The sequence below is a fragment of the Xenopus laevis genome, chromosome 8L (genome assembly GCF_017654675.1).
Source record: "Xenopus laevis strain J_2021 chromosome 8L, Xenopus_laevis_v10.1, whole genome shotgun sequence".
In the NCBI taxonomy this organism is placed as follows: domain Eukaryota; kingdom Metazoa; phylum Chordata; class Amphibia; order Anura; family Pipidae; genus Xenopus; species Xenopus laevis.
This window is the reverse complement of record NC_054385.1, coordinates 17,506,081-17,529,902: the sequence shown is the minus strand read 5'-3', so window position 1 is coordinate 17,529,902 and position 23,822 is coordinate 17,506,081. Positions and strand designations below refer to the sequence as shown.

Genomic DNA, 23,822 nt, shown 5'->3' with positions numbered 1-23,822 from the left:
AGTTTGCGTTCTTTTCGGAATTTTTTTTGACGCCGGCGAATTTTTGCAGCGAATTTTCGCGAATTTATTCGCTGGCGGCGAATCGCGCAAATTCACGCTGGCGAATAAATTCGCCCATTATCACCAATAGTAAGTAAAAGGATATCTATAGTAAGTAAAATCAACTGGATTTGCTGCATTTTTCTTTTTACTTGACGACGTTTCAATAGTCGTCCGGCTTTCTCAAGTACAATGTCACGTACAAAACTATTTGGTTATATACCCTGGAATCTTCTTCTATTAGCATAATCTGTTTAGTACCCTCAACACCTCTGACCCCATGCTGGTTTTACTAAACAGATTATGCTAATTGGAGTAAAATTCCAGGGTACATAACCAAATATTTTTGTACAGGGCATTCTGAATTGAGAAAGCCGGATGAGTAGCAAAACGTCTTCAAGGAAAAAGAAAAATACAGCAAGTCCAGTTGATTTGACTTAGTACTAGAGATATACTATGACTTGGATGAATGAAAACCTACACAGACATAAATAGAGAGGAAGTTACACTACTGGTTTGATGGTACAAACAGCCCAAACACAATCAAGTCAAGATCAGCTGAAACAACATTGTTAGCTGTAATGGCAACAGTTAAAGATACTACTAGGGGTAGAAAAATATTAAAAAATATGCTAAAAGTGGGAGCAGATACTCTCTAATGTGTATACACAGAATGCTGTTCATCATACACTAACCTGTGCAGACATAGCCTTGGCTACGCTAAAACACTTTAAAACAGTGTCAATGCCTCTGCTCACTCACCAAGTCAATAAAGAATCTCTATAAGGGATGAAGTTTCTCCTTTTAGCCTCTGACCTCTCTGAAAGGGCTGAAATAACTTTTCCTAGGGTCAGCAAAGACTTGTTGATGCTGGCTCCTTCCTAAAGATAGTAAAAAAAAAAAAAAGTATGTTGCCGAATATTTATACACATTGCAAAGTATGTTCCCCTTCCAGTACATTTTACAGGATATTCTTGTCTTCAGTACTTGTGTATTATAAAAGGAAAGTAGAGGTAGGGCCACCACCAATAAATATGGGGCCCCAAAGGGAAAAAACAATGCACACATGCAAGGCCATGCCCCAGTCAAGCCCAATTATGTCAAAAGCACGATTTGCCCATAACCAGTGTTGCCTCTATATGACCCCAACTCACACCTACATATCTCTTTGGGGCCCCCTCTGTCAAAAGGCCACTGGAGTTCCCTTTTAAATACCAGCATCCCATGAATATCACATAGGCTTCCTGCTAATGCCTTTATATGATTGTAGAATTTGTTATTTCTCATATATTTTGGCTTATAAATTTCAAGAAGGACTATTATCCCATATACTGAATATACACAACACATACACAGTTGCTTTGGCTGGGTGACATCGAAAAAAAAATACAGATAGAAGCATGGTTTGAAATTCTTATAAATTATTATATGTGGGGGGGTAATAAAAAATGTTATAGAAAGCACAAGGGAGGAACAGGAGTAAATTGGAGGCAGAAATGAAGAGGTAATGAGTAGAAAAAGTACAAGAAAAGTATAGGAGTGAAATAATTGGCCACAAACAGTACTGTCTTGCACCATTATCTAGCTTAATGTAAGACTAACCTTCAGCCGAACGCCACTTGTTTGTGCAGAATTACAACGCTCGCTTCCAGCCAGATCTACAAGATTGACACGGCTTGTCCTTGTGTGATCATGAACTTCCCCTTCCAGAAGCTCTCTCTGTAGCCCAAACATATTAACCAGTTACATTTAAGGGAAGCTTACAACATTATGTATTATGCATGAAACATCAAAAAAAACACAATTTGTTCAAGACAAAACAAGGGTCTTACCATGGTCTGGGTAACAGACAGAATGAACACAGAGTGGGAACGGGAGCTCTTCTCATTCATTCCTGTAGCTGCCGTTGCTCTCTGCTTATTGCCTAGTTCTAGCCATGTCTGAAAGGGAAAATTTCAGCCAAACTTCAGTTTAGATGAAGTTTGAACATGTCATAGCTCTGCTTAAAAATAAATAAAGTCGATATCTAGTCTGTGTTAACCAAAATGATAGGAAATAAGCCTTAGAACCCAATACTCTCTCTAAAACCCAGCAACTATTCCCACAATGGGAACCATTACTAATTACAGCTATAAATTGTCGTTATTTTTATTTTCTTCTTCTTTTAGAGATTCTCTCTTGATGCGAGAAGAAAACTGTTATAACACAAAAATGTGTCCATTAAAAAATGTAAGTTCCAAAAAATAAATTTGACACCAATTATAAAACAGGCCAAATATTACCAGTCAGGATTTCATTTAGATATGCTATACACTGGTGCCTAAAGAGTTAACAAATCAGTTTCATTTGAGGCATCTGTCACTTATGTAAAGTTTTTTTTTTTCCTTCTGGCTCTTAAAAGTTTTAAGAGTTCAACCCATCCCTTGATTCCCTCTAGCAACGTGTGACGGCCAGTCCAGTGCATTATGGGGTGCTGCTGGAAGGATGCCCGTGGCTACGTTTTTACTAACATAGGAAGCAACCTTCACGGCTGTCATTCAGTACAAAATGAGGAGAGTGGAGATCAACTGGCGAGCCGGGGAATTCCAGTTTCCTAGCACAGGGCAAGCAGGACACATTAATCCAGCCTCTGTGGGCTACTATGTCTACAGGCACTCCCAGAACAACATTGCCTTAGAACAATTTGACAACAGATGAGAAGCAATTGTCCCATGGCTCTGGTTCTTTTGCTGCTTCCTGTAAAATCTCAGACTATCAGATCTATCAAGGTTTCAGCTTGAATTGATGAATATATAGACAAGCATACAATTCAATATCTATTATTTATAGGACTTGGGCATTTTGTAGCGCTGCACATTTGAGCAGCAGTAATTAAAGTAAAAAGTAAAGCTAGACAAACAAACTTATAGTAGTTCAAGGTCCATAACAGCTTAGGATCTGGGAAGAGGACAATGGAGTGGCAGTTCCATTTTACAAGATGGCAGGGAAAGAAAGCAGCTGGCAGAACAAAAAAAAAAAAAAAAAACTGCTAATCAGGGATATTCCTGAGGCAAAAAGATGGACAAATAAGAGAACTATAATAGTTTTCGTAAATGAACTTGGCAGAATGATTGTAAAGCAGGCTGTCCAACACATGGACTTCGTGACTAAGAGTGCTTAGTATACCACCGATAACCAGAGTATATGTGCAGCACTTTCATTTTCTGGAAAGCTTTACTAAAGTCAAGCATTTCTTATAAATAGTGCTCTGCAGAGAAGAAAAATAGCTCTACTAGGCTAGTATTTAAGTAAAAAATATATATATAAGTAGGGCTTTAAGGACTTGTTTCGATTGACAACCCTGCATGGACTCCAGAATTACCCTGCCATTCATTAAAATATAATATATATAATATAATATATATATAATATATATAATATAATATATATATAATATAATATATATATAATATAATATATATATAATATAATATATATATAATATAATATATATATAATATAATATATATAATATAATATATATAATATAATATATATAATATAATATATATAATATAATATATATAATATAATATATATAATATAATATAAATAATATATTATATATATTATATATAATATATTTATAATATAAATAATATATTATATATATTATATATAATATATTTATAATATATATATATTTATAATATATATATATATATATATATATATATATATATATATATATATATATATATATATATATATATATATATATATATATATAATATATATAATATATATATATATATATATATACACACACACACACACACACACATATATACATATACATATACATATATACACACACACATACATACATACATACACTTTTTTTTTTTAATTTCATGTTAAATATGTTATATAAGGGGAAAATGATTATACAGATTAAGGGACCCATTGCAACCCAACTCCATAGAAACAACTAGAAGGGATGCATGCGATCTCTAAAAATGCTAAACAGTAGTACAGTTCAGCTTATGTCAAAACAGAGTCGCCAGTTACTGAGAAAGTCCAGTCCCAGATTTGTCAGCACTAAGTTATGTTAATGAAGTTCAGATGCTTATATTGGTACATGCGAACAGACAAATCAGCAACACTACATTCCATTTTAGAATCATCTACCACACTGCACCCATTCACATGGTTCGCATATACTATAAACCAGGGTCAGGATTAATTCTTACGGAATGGTGTGTATTTTTTAATGCCAGAATAGCAAAACACCACCCTAGAGATGGCATAAAATCAAAACAACCAATTTGGAAGGGAACTATAATTTTTACACTGCTGATTTTTAGAATTGGCACATTCCCATAAAGTCATGATACACAGCTCTGTAAGGTACATGTGGCTTTTGCGTTCAGATATTTAATATTTAAAAAGAAAACGGCCCTGAAATTTTCCTTGGAATTGGACAGTGTATACGAGATGAGCATGTATTTGTGCAGCTGTGTGATGGTTTAGGGCACATGTGTATCTTGAATTGTGGGGGGGCACAAAAAAGAAGGTGCATAACTACCTTATAATTTTACCACTGCAAAGCTACATGGTATAAACCATTGCCAGACTTTTTATGGTAGTTTAGATGAGGGCAGTGCTATAAGCCCTGAAGAAGCCAATATGGGAAAGATCTTAAAAAACTACTGTGTGTGTGTATGCTTAAATGTTTCCTTATGCTTTATCTGTATTATATTATGGTTTTATGGTTATTCTATGCCCCTTCAAAAAAGGGATTCTACGGATAATACAAATCACCAGCAGATGGTGCTGACAACTCAGGATCCATGCAACGTACCTGCACATCTGCGAAGGAGGCAATCACATACCTGTGAGGATAAAGAGACAAAATTACTAGAAGGAAAAATAATAATTCTAGGACATCTGCTTAGTTGTTGAAGACCAAGAGGGAAATAACGCAGTTGTCCCCTCCAGCAAAAACCTGCTGTTTGCTGTCCCCTGGCGCAGTTGCACCAACTGCTTTATGGTTTAGATGCCAATCCAGTTGCGATGCCTGTAATTCACCCCGGGACCTGTTTATTTTAAACTTTATCAAGTATAGAGAAACAACTGTGTTAGTAAAAAAAATAAAAATAAATAAAAGAAGCATCTGCTAGTAGGAGATTGTTTTACTATGCAGAAGGGGGCTGGGGGGGAAATAGCATAAACATGTCCCCAATGTTTAACAATATTTTAAAAGGGCACTAATTTTACAACAAAAGTAGGAATAGCATGAGACAAGTGAAGATTTGTGAATACACATCAAACCCCCAAAAATGAAGGCTACAAATTTAGGTTCTTTTAACTCCTCTTATGGCTGCTGTGCCCCTTCCTTATTTTTAGGGCGCAGCACTCAATGTGCATAAGCCCTGCTGCAGTAAATGAGCGCAAATTCATACAGACGGGTTATTCTGCTTAGGGACCCTTCCATATCTGTATCTCTCTACTCATATGAATAAGAGCACCCACGATTGTCACATCTACAGAACGCTTCTACAATTTATCTGGGTATATCATTCCAGCCTTCAGAAATCATGGCTGCAGTTATATTCTGGTCATGCCCTGTTATGCCTAAACAATACCCAGATATTCCTTATTCTAGCACACTATTATTGTCATACCCCCAATCCCCTTTGCAGGCGATAAATAATATTAAATCATAATTTTACAATATGGCTTTCGACCTGATCCTAAAAAGGCTCCCTGGATCATTTACTACTGGTTTGTTCAACAAAACTATACTTATTGTTGCTAGAAAGCTATCCAACAAACCCCTCATCTTAAAGAATTCTTTTTTGCTTTACAATAAAGCAGCCGTTCCTATACGGTTAGTGAACTTTCCTTTCTTACAGTTTTAGGGGTAACAGGGATCATGTGCACATATAAGTGGTTTATAACAAGACGGAAAATTACAGAAGACAGGAACAGTGGAAGGTGCTAGCTTTATTTACAGTGATAGCAAGAGGCAAGGCCAGGCAGCTGTTAACTAAAAGTTTCCTCCACATTCATTCCCTTGCCTCTGCTTCTAAACCTTATTTCACAAGTCAGTGCCCTGTGTTCAGTTTAGACAGGAGGGAAGGAGGAGTTGCAATAAAATATGCATGCAGCTTTATACTGTACAATTATCACACCTCTGGTACTGTGATCTCACCCATTATCAGGTAAAGTTACAGTGACATGTTGGGAGGGGGAGAATTGCAAATACAAGAGAAAGCTCAAGTGACATTTAGGTGGCTGCATGAGCCAGCCCAGTAACCTTGTTTACTAGTCACAAAAATAATAAAAAAAAAAACCAGATAACGTTGCCAGTGTAAATAGTTGGCATTAGTGTAGTTGAAAATAATGAAATAATTTAGAGTTTTGATTTGGTTGAATATGTCCTGAACATTAAAATGGGGGTCAGATGGTTACTGGATTCTAGCACCTTTCTGCATGTACTTTAAAGGACCAGTCACATCAAAAAATGTAATTGTTTTAAAGTAATAAAAATAAAATGCAGGGGTTTCCTGCACTAGTAAAATTGATGTGTTTGCTTCAGAAACACTACTATTTTTTATATAAGTTAGCTGCTGTGTAGCAATGGGGGCAGCCATTCAATGGAGAAAAGGCTCAGGTTACACAGCAGATAAGCTCTGTAGAACATAATGGTGTTATCTGTTATCCACTATTTATCCTGTGCCATATAGCCTTTTTTCAATTTCCCCCATTGCTACACAGCAGCTTGTTTATATGAACTATAGTAGTGTTTCTGAAGCAAACCAGTGCAGGGCAACAGTACATGATATTTTCATTACTTTTAAAACACTTAGTTTTTTTGGTGTTACTGTTCCTTTAAGGTAAGCTTAATAACACCAGGGTGGATAATGAGCAAGTACAATATTCAGGGTGTAGCTAGAGTTGCCACTCGGCCGGTAAAACACCTGCCGGTGTGTAGCTGCCGGTAATTTGTAATACCCTTTACAAAAGCCCTTGCCCTCCAGTAAAAACTTACATTTCCTTTGGCTTCTGCGATGTGACCCCGCCCTTTTGTGGCCCCACCCCATTTTTTTGCATCTCTGAACGCCGACTCCGCCCCATTTGTGTCACGGCCCGCCCCTTTATTATTATTATTTATTTATTTATTTATTTATTTTTTTTAAAAGGTGGCAACCCTAGGTGTAGCTTTGATCCAATCACCATCCATTCCACAATATAAATATAAAAACCCTGTTTTAGGAACATTGACAGTGCAGCTGCACCCTCCGTGAAGCCACCACACCTTGGACACAGCCCCTGAAATACAGGGAGCCTAAAAGAAAAAAAAAAAATCAGAGAACCAAAATGAACCTGTCCTCTTCCCAAAGGCATTCCCTGCCATGTGTTAAGAAAAGACATACAGCAAGTCCAGGCTTAATTTCATTCCCCTAGAACAGCTGTACACGGTTACATGTATGAGCCACCTTTTAAAAAAAAATAAATAATATTTTTGTTAGCTACTTTCTGACATTAATGGGAGAAATGTAAAAAAATATACAAAGTTTGCTACAGGTCTAATCAGCTACAGAAGCCAATAAAACCTTCCATCAGCTTGTCATGAAAACTGAACTGTTAGTGATCCTGGATATGTGAATATGAGAGTCTTAAGCAGTGTATGCCAGTTTTCATTTCATGTGTGCGGTAAATATGACAAGGCTAAAAAACAGTGAGCAGCAGCCTTTACTGGTCACCGATTTTAAAGAACTTTTTAATTTACATGTAATATTTCCCTGATGTTGCTACCAATTCATTCTCTCTCTCTCTCTCTCTCCTGTGTAGAGAGCTTCCACATCAGAAGGTCATTGTAAATTTGCAGAGGTGCAGGAGGCCGGTTTTCTCAAATACTGCAGTCTACTATCTATTGTGGGCCGGGCCACCAACCGGGTGACTCCTGCATTCTCCAATATTTTTTTTTCCAGTTTCAATCATGTTTTACCATCAACAGAAAAATACAATTCTTAGATCAGTATTTTGGGCTATAATATTCCCCTTAACTTTAGAAGCTTGCATAAAGATGTGCAGATTTGAGAAATATTACACTTTTCAGACCAGTAATTTATTTTTAAATGCAGGTAATCCCATTGGATTCTACCTCTTCTTTAAAAAAAAAAAAATAAAAAAAAAATGTGTGTTCATCTATTAGTAACCTACTAATAGAGAGCATTGACCGTATCCTTTCTAGTTTACCTTTCTTTAAAGGGGTGGTTCACCTTTAAGTTAACGTTTAGTATGTTAATACGATCAATTCTAAGCAACTTTTTAATTAGCCTTTATTATGTATTTATAGTTTTTGAATTATTTGCCTTTGTTACTCCATCCGTGAAAGATGGAAGGAGCCAGAAGAAAAGGACACATTATTCAAAAGTTATAAAATAAATAACGAAGACCAATTTAAAATTTGCTTCGAATTGGCCATTCTAGAACATACTAAAAAAGTTAATGTAAGGTGAACAACCCCTTCTTCTACCTACTTCTCTACCATAGTGTGTATAGATACATTACAGAAAAAAAATTGCATGAACTTACGTAGAAAGGCCTGCAACATAGGGTCCCAGTGTTGGATGTTCTCGCACTTTAAGCTGCAAGAATAAAATGAATCACTATTTAATTAATTTTTGTAGAGGCAATTTGAATCTTTATTATAGCAGTAGCTGCAGGCAGTGTAGGACTGGGGAACCAGGGGCCCACCCAAAAACCTCTTCGTGGGAATGGCCATGAAATAGGCCAAATGTTTAGCAGCATGAGGGCCAGTCCAACACTGGTTGCAGGTGCCTAAAACCTTCATTTTTATTTTGGGAGTCTAGTTACTCACTGTGATAAAAGTATTTGAGGTCTGGGTAAAAGAAAAAAATAGGCTGAAAATTGCTGGTTAAGATACAGTTATGGGGGACCCATTATCCAGAATGCTTGGGACCTAGGGTTTTCCAGATAACGTATCTGTCTGTAATTTGGATCTTCATACCTTAAGTCTACTAGAAAATCATGTAAACATTAAATAAACCCAATAGGCTAGTTTTTTAATTATATCTTAGTTGGGATCAAGTACAAGGTACTGTTTTATTATTAAAGAGAAAAGGAAATCTTGTTTTAAAAATGTGGGTTATTTGGAAAAAAAAAAAAAAAAAAAAACAGTCTAAGGGAGATGTCCATTCTGTAATTTAGTTCTGTTCTGTTATCTGGATAACAGGTTTCCAGGATAATGGATCCCATACCTGTATCATATAGAAGACAGCCAAGCCCACCAGAGCTGATTGCAAAGACAGTACCATATACAAAAATCAGAATGAATACATCTTTTTGGAATTACTGGTCCTTTAAAAGACACTCAAATACTGTATAAAAGTATTGTATTGCAGTAAAGTAGTATAGACCGCACTAATGAATCACCATTTTTTCAACAATATGTTTCAGCAGAAGATTGTAAGCTCTAGTGAGCAGATCTCTAGGATACAATTTATGTTCTGTAACCCTTATTTGTTAATTTATAGTAAACCTAGTTTGTTATATATTCATGTAAAAACTCCTTAACTTGCTGGTGCTATAAAACTAAATGACGACGAACATGAAAGACCACTTGAGTTCCAATCTGCAAATCGGGTACTTACAGCAACCTTGTTAAAGGCAAGGTCTCTGGGTGACGTTAAAAGATCATGAATTTTTTCATTGTAGATTTCAAAGTAACTCATCTCCACATGATATTTTACCTAAAAAAATAATGAATATTAAATAAACAATCAGATTCTGTTTTATGTCAGCGGTAGTACTATACCAATCATTGATATTGACAGACCTCTTCTTGAACAGTGCCGTTTACATTTTGAAATAGCTCTTCACAAAATCTTGGAATGACTCCAGCCTCTTCATTAAAACCCATCATTCTATTTAAAAGACAAGAGACAATGGGTGGAAATCACAGAATACACAGTTACTTCATGCATAACATTATTATCAACTTCCAACATATCCAATTATAAGGGAGGTGGCACATGTAGCGTTCCGGGAAGATTAGTTGCCCAGCAACAAATATCCTCTTCTTCGGGCGACTAATCTCTCTGAAATGCCTTCCTGCCGGCTAGAATGTGAATCGACTGGCAGGATGGCACTGATTGCTTTGGTTTCACATTCTGGCTGGCGGGAAGGCATTTCGGGGAGATTAGTTGATGAAAAAGAGGAGATTTGACACTGGGCAACTAATCTCCCAGGAACGCCACGTGTGCCACCATCCTAATGGGAGTTTCTCCACTTGGGAAGACAATTTATGAAGGAATCATGAAGGTAATCCTGCTTGAGTTAAGGAACTGATGCTGGGTTTGGGGGGGCAATCTGTGGGTTTTGGCAAAATGTCAGAGGGGCGGCTATAAGGTGCCATATAAAGTCAGTATTTAGTGGGCTGGTGTGGGCCTCTGTGTACCTGAAATCCCAGGGCCTATTTTAATTCTTAGTCTGGACCTGGGGGGTGGGGAGGGGGAGAGTTAAGGTCCCCATAGACGCGACGATTCTTCTTGCCGAACGACCGATTTTAGGGAAGCCCGACCAATCCTTCGAAATTATCGTGCGGTTAGTGGTATTCGAACGATCGTACATCTTACGATTTTTCGGCCGACATCTGTCGGGAAATTGATCGGCCAGGTCAAAAAATCATTGTCGGTCCCAGTGCAATCTCTCTATGTTTGCAGGGCCAAGCAGGCAGCTCCCCTTTGTTTTCCTGGTAAATTGGTCTTTTTAGTTGATGGTAGATTCGTACGATCGTACGATCGTTCTGAGAAGATCGTGGTCTCACGATCAGGATCTGATCTTTTAAAAATCTCAACATCTATGGCCAGCTTTATTTGAGGTATTTTAACCCAAGGAAGCTTTAAATAAGAAAGTCTTAAGACAAAGCTTTCCTTCAGCTGCAACCCTCCCCCTTCTCCCCCACTCTCACCTTTTTTCTGCTGGAGGAGGTCCTGCCACTAGTGCAGATAGTGAAATTGCAAGCTCTGTACTAGAAGAGTCACATTTTTGGTTTGAAAACTGGAAATTTGGATCTTAAAAGTTACCAGGAACAGCTTTCTGCCACCCCTGGTAAACCACATGGTGCTTACACCTGAGATGGGTTTCTCAACTCCTGGACAGAATTCCACACCTATACACTGCCAAACAACTTCTTATGTAAGAAAGCCTACTCGGGGGAAAAATACTTCAACTCTACTTTTTTTTCCCCCATGACTCAAACAGAATTTATGCTCGAGCAGTCATAAATCAGCCCCCTTAAGAGTCCAGAGGTTTGGTAAGTGGGGAGATAATGGATAAGTAGAATATGATGCGAGAGGCTGTTATATCCTTGGAATTGATGCAAGAGGCTGTTATATCCTTGGAATTGATGTCTTGTGTAAGGTTAATAGGTTGGTGTGTAGGCTTCATGGAAGAGGTGGGTTTTGAGGGAACCTTGGTAGTTTAGGAGAAAGTCTGAAATGGCTGGGTAATATATGGAAGAAAGAATGTCTAAGGTCATTTGAGGAATAAAGTGGAAAGTTTGGAGTATTTAGGAAGATAAGGCTTGAAATGTAAGTTGGGGCATTGATAAAGAACATTTTAAATATGGATTAGCAGTAAAAATTTGATACAAGAATGGAGAGAGTATAACGGAGTGATTGGCAGGCCAATAAAAAGGAGGTTGCAATACTCTCTGAGGGAGATAATTAGCAAGCAGACAGGAATTTTGGTTGTTTACACAATAGTTGCATATCCTTGCAATATTATCAATAGGCAGTTTTGTGTTGTGGATTGGAAGTGAGGAATGAAGGATAGTCCAAAATTCAATATAAGTCCAAGACAGTGAACCGGTGTAATGGAATAAAATGATAGTGTTGTTTACAGTTACAGACAAGGTGGGGAGTAGGAACCATACTGTTTTGGTGAGAATACGATTGGTTCCATTTTGTCAGAGTCCAGTTCTATAAAATGAGAGATGGTACAACAGGATAAAGCAGAGAGGAATTTGGATACTTGAGAGGAAAATATCAGTACAAGAGAGGAGTGTCATCAAACTAAACACAGTATGGCACAGATGGAAGCTGAGGAGATGACAGGATCATGACCCACCAGGCTTATATAAAGGGAAAGAAAGTAATATATGAAAGAGTTGCATAGATAAGGTTCGGAGGCAGAAACACAGCTCAACCTACAGCATTTATTATTGCTTTTTCCAGGATACCAGTCACAACATAATTTTATAAATGGAAAGCAGAGGCAGGTAAAATAACTTTTTGTACCTACGTGTAAGACTTGCCTGATCCAGTTTGGCCGTATGCAAACAAGCACATATTGTACCCCTGAAAGACCCCTTGCAAAAGAGGCCGAGCAAGTTGATTGTACACGGTTTCTTGTGAGGAGTAAGAGGAGTCATCAGGTTGAAGGGACCAAAAGCAGAAGTCATACTGAAAAGAGAGGTGCTGGTTGGTCTGTGGGTGTTGGATCTGTATGGTCTGCCCCAAGACAAACATGACACATTTGTGTTCACTGGCAATTTCCCTGGGGGATTAAAAAACGTACTTTAAAGATTAGTTATTAGGACAAGATTAGTTATTAAGCAAAGGTAAAATAACGAAGAGGTGGGTTCACTGCAGGCATAGAGCAGGTATGCAATGTACATGGTACCTTCTTACAAATCCCATTGTTAAGCACAACAGCATACCTTTAATAGCAATCCCTAGTTATAAGTCGACAAATTCAAACTCACAGAAGATAAGACCTTGTTTCAAAGGACAAGAAATGCCCAATTCACTGGGGGTACCAATATTAAAACCCAGTGAATTTGAACACACACAGGCTACAAGCAATAAAACATTAAATACCTTTCATTTAGGGGTCGAACTCTTATTGCTACTGTGACTGCAGTGTTCTCCTGGTTCTCACAATCCACTATTGGTCTAGAAACAGCAAGGCTTCTTTTTTGCACTGGTAACACATTAGACTCAGATGAACCTTCAAAGACTTGTGGGACAGTAATAGGAACTCTACTTTTGATTTCACATTCATGCTGAGAGATTGCTATTCCTTCGACTTTTTTGGACTCCAGAGCAGTTGTAGCCTTTTGTGAGTAACTTTGCTGTCCAGAGCCGACAGATCCCTGTGAATTCCGGACTTTGGCAGATACACTGCAAATACTTTTTCTTGGTTCCACCTGCTTGTCATCTTTACATGGATTTACAGTGGCATATTTCTTAAGGGACAGTGGTAGTCTACTCTTTGCCAGCTTTGACCCAGTTTCCGTTGTCCTCTCAACCTTGGTCATGACAGGACAGGCAACATCAATATCTGAACTTATGTTTCTCTTTTGTCCAGAACACTTACCCATTACAGAACTACAAGGCTTAGTTGATTGTTTCTTTTGGTAAGCGTCATCCGCCCCTTTCCATTTGCTAGGAAAAAATGCCTTTGAAACCATAGTTCCAAAAACATGGAGCTTTTTTGACACATTTTCGTCACTAGAAACCTTCACTGGATTTTTTTCTGAGCTTGGAACATTTAATTCTACATCTTTTTCAGAAAGAGATGTACTGTCAAAAGGGATCTGTGACGAGGTAATCGAACACATGGACAAGGTCTTGCTGACCTCAGGGGTGAAAGGGAGGGTATTTTCACCCTCTGCATCAAAATCTCCATAAATAGGGCTCAGAAAGTGACACTCTGTATCTTCAGACTTGTGGGCAATAGAAGCAGGATGCTCACACATTTTTCGTGTTGAAAAATCCTGAAAAAAAAAAAAAAAAAATGGAAGAAAATGTATAATTTTTTGTCGTATAAATCAGAAGTATTACATTTGATTTAAAGATCTCCAATAACCTATATCATTTTTATGGATTGCACAAAGAAAAAAAAAAAAGAAAAAGAAATATATATATATATATATATATATATATATATATATATATATTTATTTTTATTTTTTTTTCAGTTTTGGTAAATGGGAAGATCACCCACAAGGAGGCTGTAAATATCCCAATAGTGTGAAGGGGCCAAATCACAATGGCATATAACCCTGCAGGCGCTATCTAATGTATCTGCCAGTACAACCAGTTCAGGGAGACCATTCTACAATTACACAGCTCTCGCTGCAAGAAACCCTTTATAATACACAAGAGCCATTAATACCTGTAAATGATATCCTTATAAACGGTGCTTAGTGATGTAATCGGTTATAATTGGCACTTAATGATGTCATCTCTATTACAATACACACGTTTCAGTGAGTCATGTGACAAAGTACCCCCTATTGCCAAATTTGAGGATATTAGAAGTCACGTCACAGTTCCATGACCTGTATAAAAACACTGGGCCTTCAGCCTTGTGTTTGAATATGGTCATGCAACTCCTCAGTAACTTATAATATCCTCATATTTTACAATAGGGGTACTTTTTTCACTTTATAAACATTAAGGAGGTTATGTAATAAAAGGCACTAAGTTTGCACAGGAGCGGTAACCCATAGCAACCAAACAGAAAGCATTTACTGGCCATCTGCAAGCAGCATAGGTTGTTATGGGTTACTGCTTCTGGGTAAACGTAGTGCCTTTTATCACATATGGGGTTAAGATGGAAGCTATTTGCTTCTAATCTCAGTGGATGCCCTCACGTGCGCTGAAGGACCTACTGGTACTTTTTAGATAAAATTGGCTATTGCATGGGCGAAAAAGATTGAGCTGTATTAGGGTGGTGGCACACAACGCTACTGGGGGAGATTAGTCGCCCAGCAACAAATCGCCTCCGGGCGACTAATATGCCTTCCCAAGAAACAAAAAAGAAAGGCAGTCTTAATTTTTTTAAATTTTATAATGCTATTACCTCGTAGAGTCGAAGGCGTGAATTACTAGTATCAATTGAGAGAAAAAGGATAAGGATAGTAAAACCCCCGCACTCTCAGATGAATTCAATCTAAAAAATCTCAAATATACCGTGAACCAATCAATTAATATAAATTAAGTGCATGTGCTGAAATAGAATGACTTTTTTAAAAAAAAAAAAAAAAAAAAAAACCTTCTAATGAATTAATTAAATGTTAGGCAAATTTCAAATAACCAATTCAAAAGGCAGAGAAATGCTTTTTTGGTGTATATTAAATATTGCTAGTGCTAGCGTAATATTAAGATTATCCGGTGTCCGTTGACAATTTATTCAGGATACTAATAACGTGCTAGTGCTAAATTGATTGCAGTCTCAGACTTCTTGTGGTTCAAAATTGATAATAATTTTAAAAGTGCATTATAGAATATAATCAAGAGGTAATTGATTCATCAAAAAATGGTTAAAAAAGGATCCAGAGCCGTCATTCAAGGAACATTGAGTAGGAAAAGAAAAAATAGTATAGAGATGAAATCCCAAAGAAGCTGCTGCCTATTGAATTTCTATGCCCTGGGACCCCACACTGGGAGAAAGTAGTACACTGAGGACTGTGGTCTCGTGATTACCTAACCTCTCATTTGAAGAGCTAAGATTTCCTTAAAAAACCACAAATCCACCAGGCGTTCAGTATTCAGTTAAGATTCTCCAAAATATTCAAGCAAATTCAAAGAATCTAGGTAATATATGAAATCAATTATAAAGAGAGGCTCTGCCGACATGTTTCGCTAATAAGCTTTGTCAAGGCAAATGGTATGCGCTCTTGCCCGCATGATTTTTAAATGCTTCCGTTTTCCCAAGGATCTTGCGAGATTTCGCGCAGTATCATGACGTCTGGCCGTGTTTTCGCCTGTGTTTTTTTAGGAAATCTTAGCTCTTCAAATGAGATAGGTTAGGTAATCACGAGACCACAGTCCTCAGTGTACTACTTTCTCCCCGTGTGGGGTCCCAGGGCTAAGAAATTCAATAGGCAGCAGCTTCTTTGGGATTTCATCTCTATACTATTTTTCTTTTCCTACTCAATGTTCCTTGAATGACGGCTCTGGATCCTTTTTTAACCATTTTTCGAAGAATTAATTACCTCTTGATTATATTCTATAATGCACTAGCACTTTTAGAATATTATCAATTTTGAACCACAAGCAGTCTGAGACTGCAATCAATTTCGCACTAGCACTTTATAAGTTATTAGTATCCTGAATTAATTGTCAACGGACACCGGATAATCTTAATATTACGCTAGCACTAGCAATATTTAATATACACCAAAAAAGCATTTTTCTGCCTTTTGAATTGGTTATTTGAAATTTGCCTAACATTTAATTAATTCATTAGAAGGTTATAAAAAAAAAAAAATAGTTCTATTTCAGCACATGCACTTAATTTATATTAATTGATTGGTTCACGGTATATTTGAGATATTTTTTAAATTGAATTCATCTGAGAGTGCGGGGGTTTTACTATCCTTATCCTTTTTCTCTCAAATAATATGCGTTACCGCCAGCTAGAATGTAAATCACCGGTAGGACGGCACTCGATTTGGCTTTCCGAAGTCACCTGAAGTTTCCAGGCAACTTCGGAAAACGAAGTGCTCCGAGTGCCATCCCTCTAGGGATTTACATTCTAGCCAGAATGTGCCACCACCCTAATACCTAAAAGTACCCCCAGGTCAGTCTGTAGATAAATATGTGTTTGAATATCTTGAAAGGTATTTCATGCACTTTTATACTCTAGATATACAAGTACAATGGCAGGGGACCTTTTTACCCATAAAGCGGATCACCGTACCAGAGGCCACCCCTTTAGACTAGAAGAAAAGAACTTTCATCTGAAGCAACATAGGGGGTTCTTCACAGTCAGGACAGTGAGGTTGTGGAATGCACTACCTGGTGATGTTGTGATGCTGATTCTGTAAATGACTATAAGAGTGACTTGGATGATTTTTTGGACAGACATAATATCAAAGGCTATTGTGATACTAAACTCTATAGTTAGTATAGGTATGGGTATATAGAATTTATGTGAGGGTATGGAGGGGTGTGTGTATGGATGCTGGGTTTTTATTTGGAGGGGTTGAACTTGATGGACTTTGTATTTTTTCAACCCAATTTAACAATGTAACTATGTAAGTAAGTAAATTGAAAGTGCTGCTCACTAAACTGGCTTCTGTTCCTAAACATGGTGAAACATACAGAAATTATATATAAGGGTAGCATGCCAGATTCACACTTTGAATACAGCAAGTCCTAAAGGTATGATTTTTTTCCCTTGAATAATTCAGCAATAGTGTGTGCTGCATATTAAAAAATAATGCTAACGTTTTCTACGAATTATATATATTTATAGATTTTCCTATTGGCTATTTTTGCCCCATGGCCTGTGGGGTGGGGGGTGGTAGAGAGAGTGGGTGCTTGTTGGATATAGAGTAGAACTGAAGCAGGTGTTATTTATGCTGAGGTTTTATTTTTTTTTACACTGCTTTTAACTAGTGTTTGTTACTTTAGTACAGGTGCCATTTAAACACCCAGTTCATTATATTATTACATTTGATTATTCTAATGGGGAATATCTTAAATGCTATATTGAGGGAAAAGAAAAAGAACAGGTATGGGACCAGTTATCCAGAATGCTCGGGACCTGGGGCTTACATGATATTTACATATCATGTAAATATTAAATAAACCCAATAGGCTGGTACTGCTTCCAATAAGGATTAATTATAACTTAGTTTGGATCAGGTACAAATCAAAAGGTACGGTTTTATTCTTACAGAGAAAGAGGAAATAATTTTTAAGAATTGGGATAAAATAGAGTCTATGGGAGATGGTCTTCCCGTAATTCGGATCTTTCTGGATAATGGGTTTCCAGATAACGGACCCCATATCTGTTGGGATAAAACAGATACATTTGTAGCAAGGTTTGTACTGACTGCAAGAATCTATAGTAAGACTATAGTTAAAAGAGACGCAGCTTCACTAGGCTAAACCAGCAGCCTATTGTTTAGTGTATAGTCCCAATATGATCCCTTCTTGGTTATTATCTCATTGGGGCTTATACACATTTTATGGTGGAAATCGGTTTTTCCTAGGTCTGTGTTGAACTATGTAGGTAGTTCACAGATCTACATAAACCTTACATGCAAACAGATTGTTAAACTGGGGGATATAAGGCCCACTCATTTTTAATGCATGACTAATATTTCTAGAGTTTTACATACAAGCTTTTGGGATGTCTTAATTATACATGGCTTGTGAAAATTAGTAATGAACACATAATGCAGAACTTACTGAGCAATTTAACGCTTACACACCCTTTCATCATCTTGTTGAGTTCTTCATTTCAGTATGTCTATGCTGAAAAATTTTATAAAAATTTTGTATGAATACTACACAGGGTGTGGGTGTGTGTGTATCCTATTTCTTTATATATCGATATAGTTGATTGCGTAATTCTCCTGCACTGATGCAAATGTGTTTCATGTGTATGAAAACTGAGGTTCCCCATCTGATATGCACTACATTACCAAAAGTATCTGGAAACTAATCTCTCCAACAAATTAAAGGGTTTCCCCTCTAGTGCTAAAAAGAGACACTAGTCAGAATTTTGGGTAGGTGTTCCCCCTAAATGTGGGAACATTGTTGGCAGGATTTAATTCTATTCAGCCACATGAGCATTAGGTTGGACAGTGATGGTCTGGCTTCCAAAGAGGTCAGCATTCTGTGCAGGCCAGTTAAGTTCCACTTCTACTCCCTTCTCAGCATAACAATTCTGTACCTATCTTGCTTAATGCACGGTGGTATTAGAAATAGGATAGATCATTCCGCAAACTAATGCCACAAAATAGGAAGCACAAACTTGTCAAAAATGTCATTGTACACTATAGCTTTTTGGGCAAACACTGGAGAGATGAGTGGAGCAAAGACACAGGCTTCAGAAAAACAGATATCATTTTATAGGGTAGTTAAAGACTATTTACGAATTCTGTCAAGCAGGAGGAAGAAAACTTGTGTGTCTCCCACAGGACAGAGTCTTGAAAAAGTAAAAGTAATGCGATACCTACACTCCATACTCCAGAAACTGCCGTTTACAATCTGACTTCTCCCTTACTTGCTCCTGTCCGTTTGTCACTTTTAATAGATTTCTTAGGGAGAGGATTGATTGTGTTGTCACACAACATATGGGATGAATCTGTTGCGCCGAAGGCCGTGTTGAAGGTGCTCTGAGGGTTATCGCCTAGGGAGGATCCTCAGTTGTTCATGTCCAATGAAGAAAGAGTCACTCTTCTAATTATAGTCCAACATGCTCCTTGCCAAATCCGAGCTCCGGGCGATTCCTTTACAGACCTCTCTGTGGCCACAGACCAGACATGTCTATCCTGCTACATTGACACCACAGCAAAACATGTAGTCTTTACTCTGCCACCTCATGTGATGGAATAAACACACTACTGGGAACTCAAACCATAAACTTTCACTTTCTGCCGAGCACATGAACCCAATTAACCCTTTCACTAATGAGTCAATTTGGAAATAAGTTGGTTGCAGTAAAAGCCTATGGAAACAGTACAATATTGGAAGGATCAAGTGTGTATAAGATTATGCTTAATTAAAATGTTAAAAAGAATTTGAACTGTTTGATGTTAATAGAATGACAAGATGCAGGCCTAGATGTTCGCATTTTGGAATTATGAAATTATAACAACTTGTTTGTTTGCAGTGAACCCTGCTCTACTGCTTATCATTGAAAGTGGACTTGCCGAGTCACGTATAGTTCCTCCCCATCAAGGGGTTACGGGATGTCCTAGACATATCTCAAACATGACTATCGCCTGGAAGGTTCTGGAGGATACGGCACAAAATATGGACTAAGAGTAAACAAGGGTTTTAACCTTTGATTGGCCAGATCTGAATCCTTTGGAAACCCCCTTGGAATTGGTAGTCTCACTGTATATTCCCCTATTCTTTTAAATAACCATTTTTTTTTAAAAGACTTTAATAGTGATATAGCACTTGTAACATTGGTTGTTACAAGTTACAAATGGCTTTGCCTAGATAGATTTCTTATTTTGCCTTCATTTTCTATAAGTCCTTATTTACAAGTACATTTCTCCAATCAAAATGAATACCAAACTTGGAGGATGGTGATCCAGTATGATCCCTGTCCCAGTAGAGCTTACATTCTATATCCCTAACATGCACACCTATGCACTATGGTGAAATTTATTAGAAACCAATAAACATGCCAGTTATGAGGAAATCGGGTGAAAGCCATCCAAGCACAGGGATAATATGGAGACTCCTTGCAGCTAGAGCCCTGGCTGAAATTGAACCTAGCACCGCTACACAGTTCCAGTATATTTTTCTTTTTGATACTATAAATAACTTGCCATCTTTTTATATTGTATGCTTTATTGTATTTTTGCTGCCAATATTAGTCTGTCCTTTTTAATGTGAAAAAAAATTAGTATTGCAATACATACAATAGTATATTATAGAGATCAGTTCTCTGGAAACCCAAAGCTGCGAATTATTGCCTCCCATAGACTTAATTTTATCCAAATAATAATTTTTTTTAAGTATTTCCTTTTTCTCTATAATAATAAAACAGTATCTTGTACTTGATCCAAATATCTATATATATCTATATCTATACATATGCACTCTCGACAGGGCTGGCCCGCACATCACTACTACTTAGAATTGTTGCTTATATGTGCAGCAGCCCTATGCTACTAATATACAGGCTTTGCCAACTATAAATTTTTGTAGCCTGCCTGAAACATTTAGGCAACTGTAAAGTAAATATTCTCTAATTAGAATGTACTTGGTAAACTCCACAATAACGGTCAGTGGAATCCTGTGAGTTGTAATATATCTATATCTATATATATAAATTTTTGCGTAACCGCAGCGAAAGATTTTTGATGTTTCGCGAATTTTTCAGCAAAGCGAAATGCCCTAAATTCGCCCCATCACTACTAGTAACAAAGGCAGCATATTGTACATAGGCTATCTTGAAAACACCTCTCCCATTGACTTCTATAGAAGCTCACCAGGTTTTAATTGGATTTTTTTTTTTCCATTTTAGCTTTTTTCAGTTTTTGGGAGATATTCATTGATTACAATCCGAGGTTAGAAAACTTAAATTAAAAAAAAATCTCTAATGTGCTGTGTAAATGTGTCAGCATTATATAAATAGCAGGAAATAAATATTGATCGGTTTTGCCCATAGCAGTGATGTCAAATGTACTACAATCCCCAGGGCTGTAATTTACTATTCACCCCAAACTAGCTATCCATACGAGAAGCATACTCTTGGCCCATAACCAAGTGTCTCTGTTGGGTTGCTAAATTCCAACCTGTGTGTTCCTGCTGAAAATAACTCATCTTTAGCTTGGCTAGGTAACCCCCCCACCCCAAAAAATGCAACATTTTAAATACAGGTGTGTTGTCCTGGCATAACCCCAGGGAAGCAGAGGGTGAAACTGCATGAAGGGCTTCTCCCTCAGTGGGTGTTTCATTTTTGCCTCTGTAACAGGTCACACACATTTGCCAGTGCTAACAAACCATGTACAGAATTATAAAACTTCATCATTGTCCAGCGGGAGAGAAATGGTATTATTTAGTACGGGTATGGGATCTGTTATCCAGAATGCTCGGGACCTGGGGTTTTCCAGATAATGGATCATTCTGTAATTTAATTTTCATAACTTAAAGGGATACTGTCATGGAAAAAAAATTTTTTTTTTCCAAATGCATCAGTTAATAGTGCTGCTCCAGCAGAATTCTGCACTAAAATCCATTTTTCAAAAGAGCAAGTTACATTGAGTAGGAGAAACAACAGCCTGCCAGAAAGCAGTTCCATCCTTAAGTGCTAGCTCTTTCTGAAAAGCTCATGACCAGGCAAAATGACCTGAGGTGGCTGCCTACACACCAATATTATAACTATAAAAAAAATACACATTTGTTCAGGAATTAAATTTTATACTGCAGAGTGAATTATTTGCAATGTAAACTATGTAATTTAGAAATAAAAATGACATCATAAAAATCATGACAGAATCCCTTTAAGTCTACTAGAAAATAAAATAATCATTAAATAAACCCAAAAGGGCTGATTTTGCTTACAAAAAGGATTTATTAGATCTTAGTTGGGATCAAGTACAATGTACTGTTTTAATATTACAGAGAAAAGGACATTTTTCAAGAATTTGGATTATATGGATAAAATGTAGTTTATGAGAGTCGGCTTGTTTGTAATCCAGAGCTTTCTGGATAACGGGTTTCCAGATAATGGATCCCATACCTGTATTTTAATAATTTAAATTAAGCCAGAGGCCCTCAACAGTTGTCAAACGACTTCACCCAGAATCTCACTGACAAAGACTGCTGGGGAATGGAGAGTTGTAGTTCAAAACTGGAAGATATCCCAATGTCTTTTTTTCCTCCTCAAATTGGGGCCCTGGTCAGTAAAACAGGCAAAAGAGGAACGTGCATAGTTTTTGGGGAGGGAGCACATACAGTACCTCTTCTAGCTCTGGCGGAGGGAGCTGGGGATTTGTTGCATTCAATGTTTGTGCAGGTGGGGAGCTTGCATTTTACCTGGCACAGGAACCTTCTTTAAGTTAAGAATAAACGCATTGCACTAGAGCGTGAATGTATGCTCTGAAGAGTACAGGCTCACAGCAGCAGATTCCAGGGGCAGAAATGACCCCTAACTATTCACAAGATTATTAGAAAATAAAACAGCGTCCCCCAGTTCAAACCCAATGGGCCCAAGGCCACTGCAATCTTGGCAAAAAAAAAAAATCTTTGCTGCATAAGAGTTACTCATATCAAATAATACTATCAATAAATGTAAAGTAAAACAAGTTAGTTTCTAATCCTGAATTACTAAGATATTGTCCTGATAGCCATTTTATAGAAATATAAAATTCTCATCTTACCTTTATCACTCAGGTTAGTGTTCCATAAAACACATCTGCTTAACTAAAGTAGCCACAAATTCTGACTTCTCTCTAAACATAGACCGCTGCTCTGCCAGTCTATTCCCTATGTAATAAGTGAGTAGTCACTGCAATATGATTAATTAACCAGTTCCCTGCTAAACCAGGTCATTTGCAGCAAAGGATGGGATGCAAATAGGGACATTTTGTGCAGGGAAACCCTAATCCCTCAGTGTTCAGTTTGAGAATAGAATGGAATGGAGATTGTGCTAAGCACCTAATGGGTTAAAGAAAATTTAGCAAATTAGCTGCAGACCACAACAGCTGCCATGGCTTCTTTTATACCTGGAACTTCAACGATCACTGGGTTACAGATTATTCAGAGTTTTGCACCTCTTAAATTTAGGTTTATATTATTTAGGTTTAGGCAGCACAAATGCATGTGACAAACTACAGTGAATGCACGCAGCATGGGGATTTAATATGTGTCATAAAGAAACAAGGTCCCAGGGATGAATTTTAAAAAACTACACTACAGTGGGTTATTACCAAGATCACATAAAGCTTTGTATAAAAAGGGAATAATGCATGGGTGCAGTGATTTCACACCGTTTATTTTTTAGTTCTTATGCAATAAGATAAACAGAGATATAATGCCATACATGGCAAAGGCTGCAGATCACAGTGAAACTTGTTTTGTCAGCATTCGTATATCTTCCCTCTATGAAAACAAGAATAACGATACCTTGAAGCCCTGCCTTCATAGCCCTCTTAGGGCAAGGTCACACGTTGCGTTTTTAAATAAATACGCAGTAAATACGCCAATAAAACAACACATGCTTGATAATATGCGTTTTGCAGCCTGTGCGTAATTACGTCACCAGCAAACAACGCCGTA

General features: G+C 37.3%; 1 protein-coding gene across 3 annotated transcripts in view; it reads right to left on the bottom strand.

Moving 5' to 3' along the window:
• Positions 1-23,150, bottom strand: part of kif14l.L (kinesin family member 14 like L homeolog) — a 49,707-nt gene extending 26,557 nt beyond the window's left edge. For 2 of the 3 annotated variants that reach the window (XM_041572490.1, XM_041572489.1), the window contains exons 1-10: positions 22,925-23,150; positions 12,936-13,834; positions 12,358-12,612; positions 9,890-9,977; positions 9,705-9,803; positions 8,626-8,678; positions 4,883-4,913; positions 1,872-1,979; positions 1,642-1,758; positions 802-920 (exon numbers count right to left, since the gene is read on the bottom strand). In XM_041572490.1, the coding sequence (XP_041428424.1) occupies positions 802-920; positions 1,642-1,758; positions 1,872-1,979; positions 4,883-4,913; positions 8,626-8,678; positions 9,705-9,803; positions 9,890-9,977; positions 12,358-12,612; positions 12,936-13,816 (1,751 nt within the window). In that variant the 5' untranslated portion in view covers positions 13,817-13,834; positions 22,925-23,150. The remainder of the gene's footprint in view (positions 1-801; positions 921-1,641; positions 1,759-1,871; positions 1,980-4,882; positions 4,914-8,625; positions 8,679-9,704; positions 9,804-9,889; positions 9,978-12,357; positions 12,613-12,935; positions 13,835-22,924) is intronic. The other variant, XM_018229558.2, reaches the window with a different exon arrangement.
• Between the last annotated feature and the right edge of the window lie 672 nt (positions 23,151-23,822).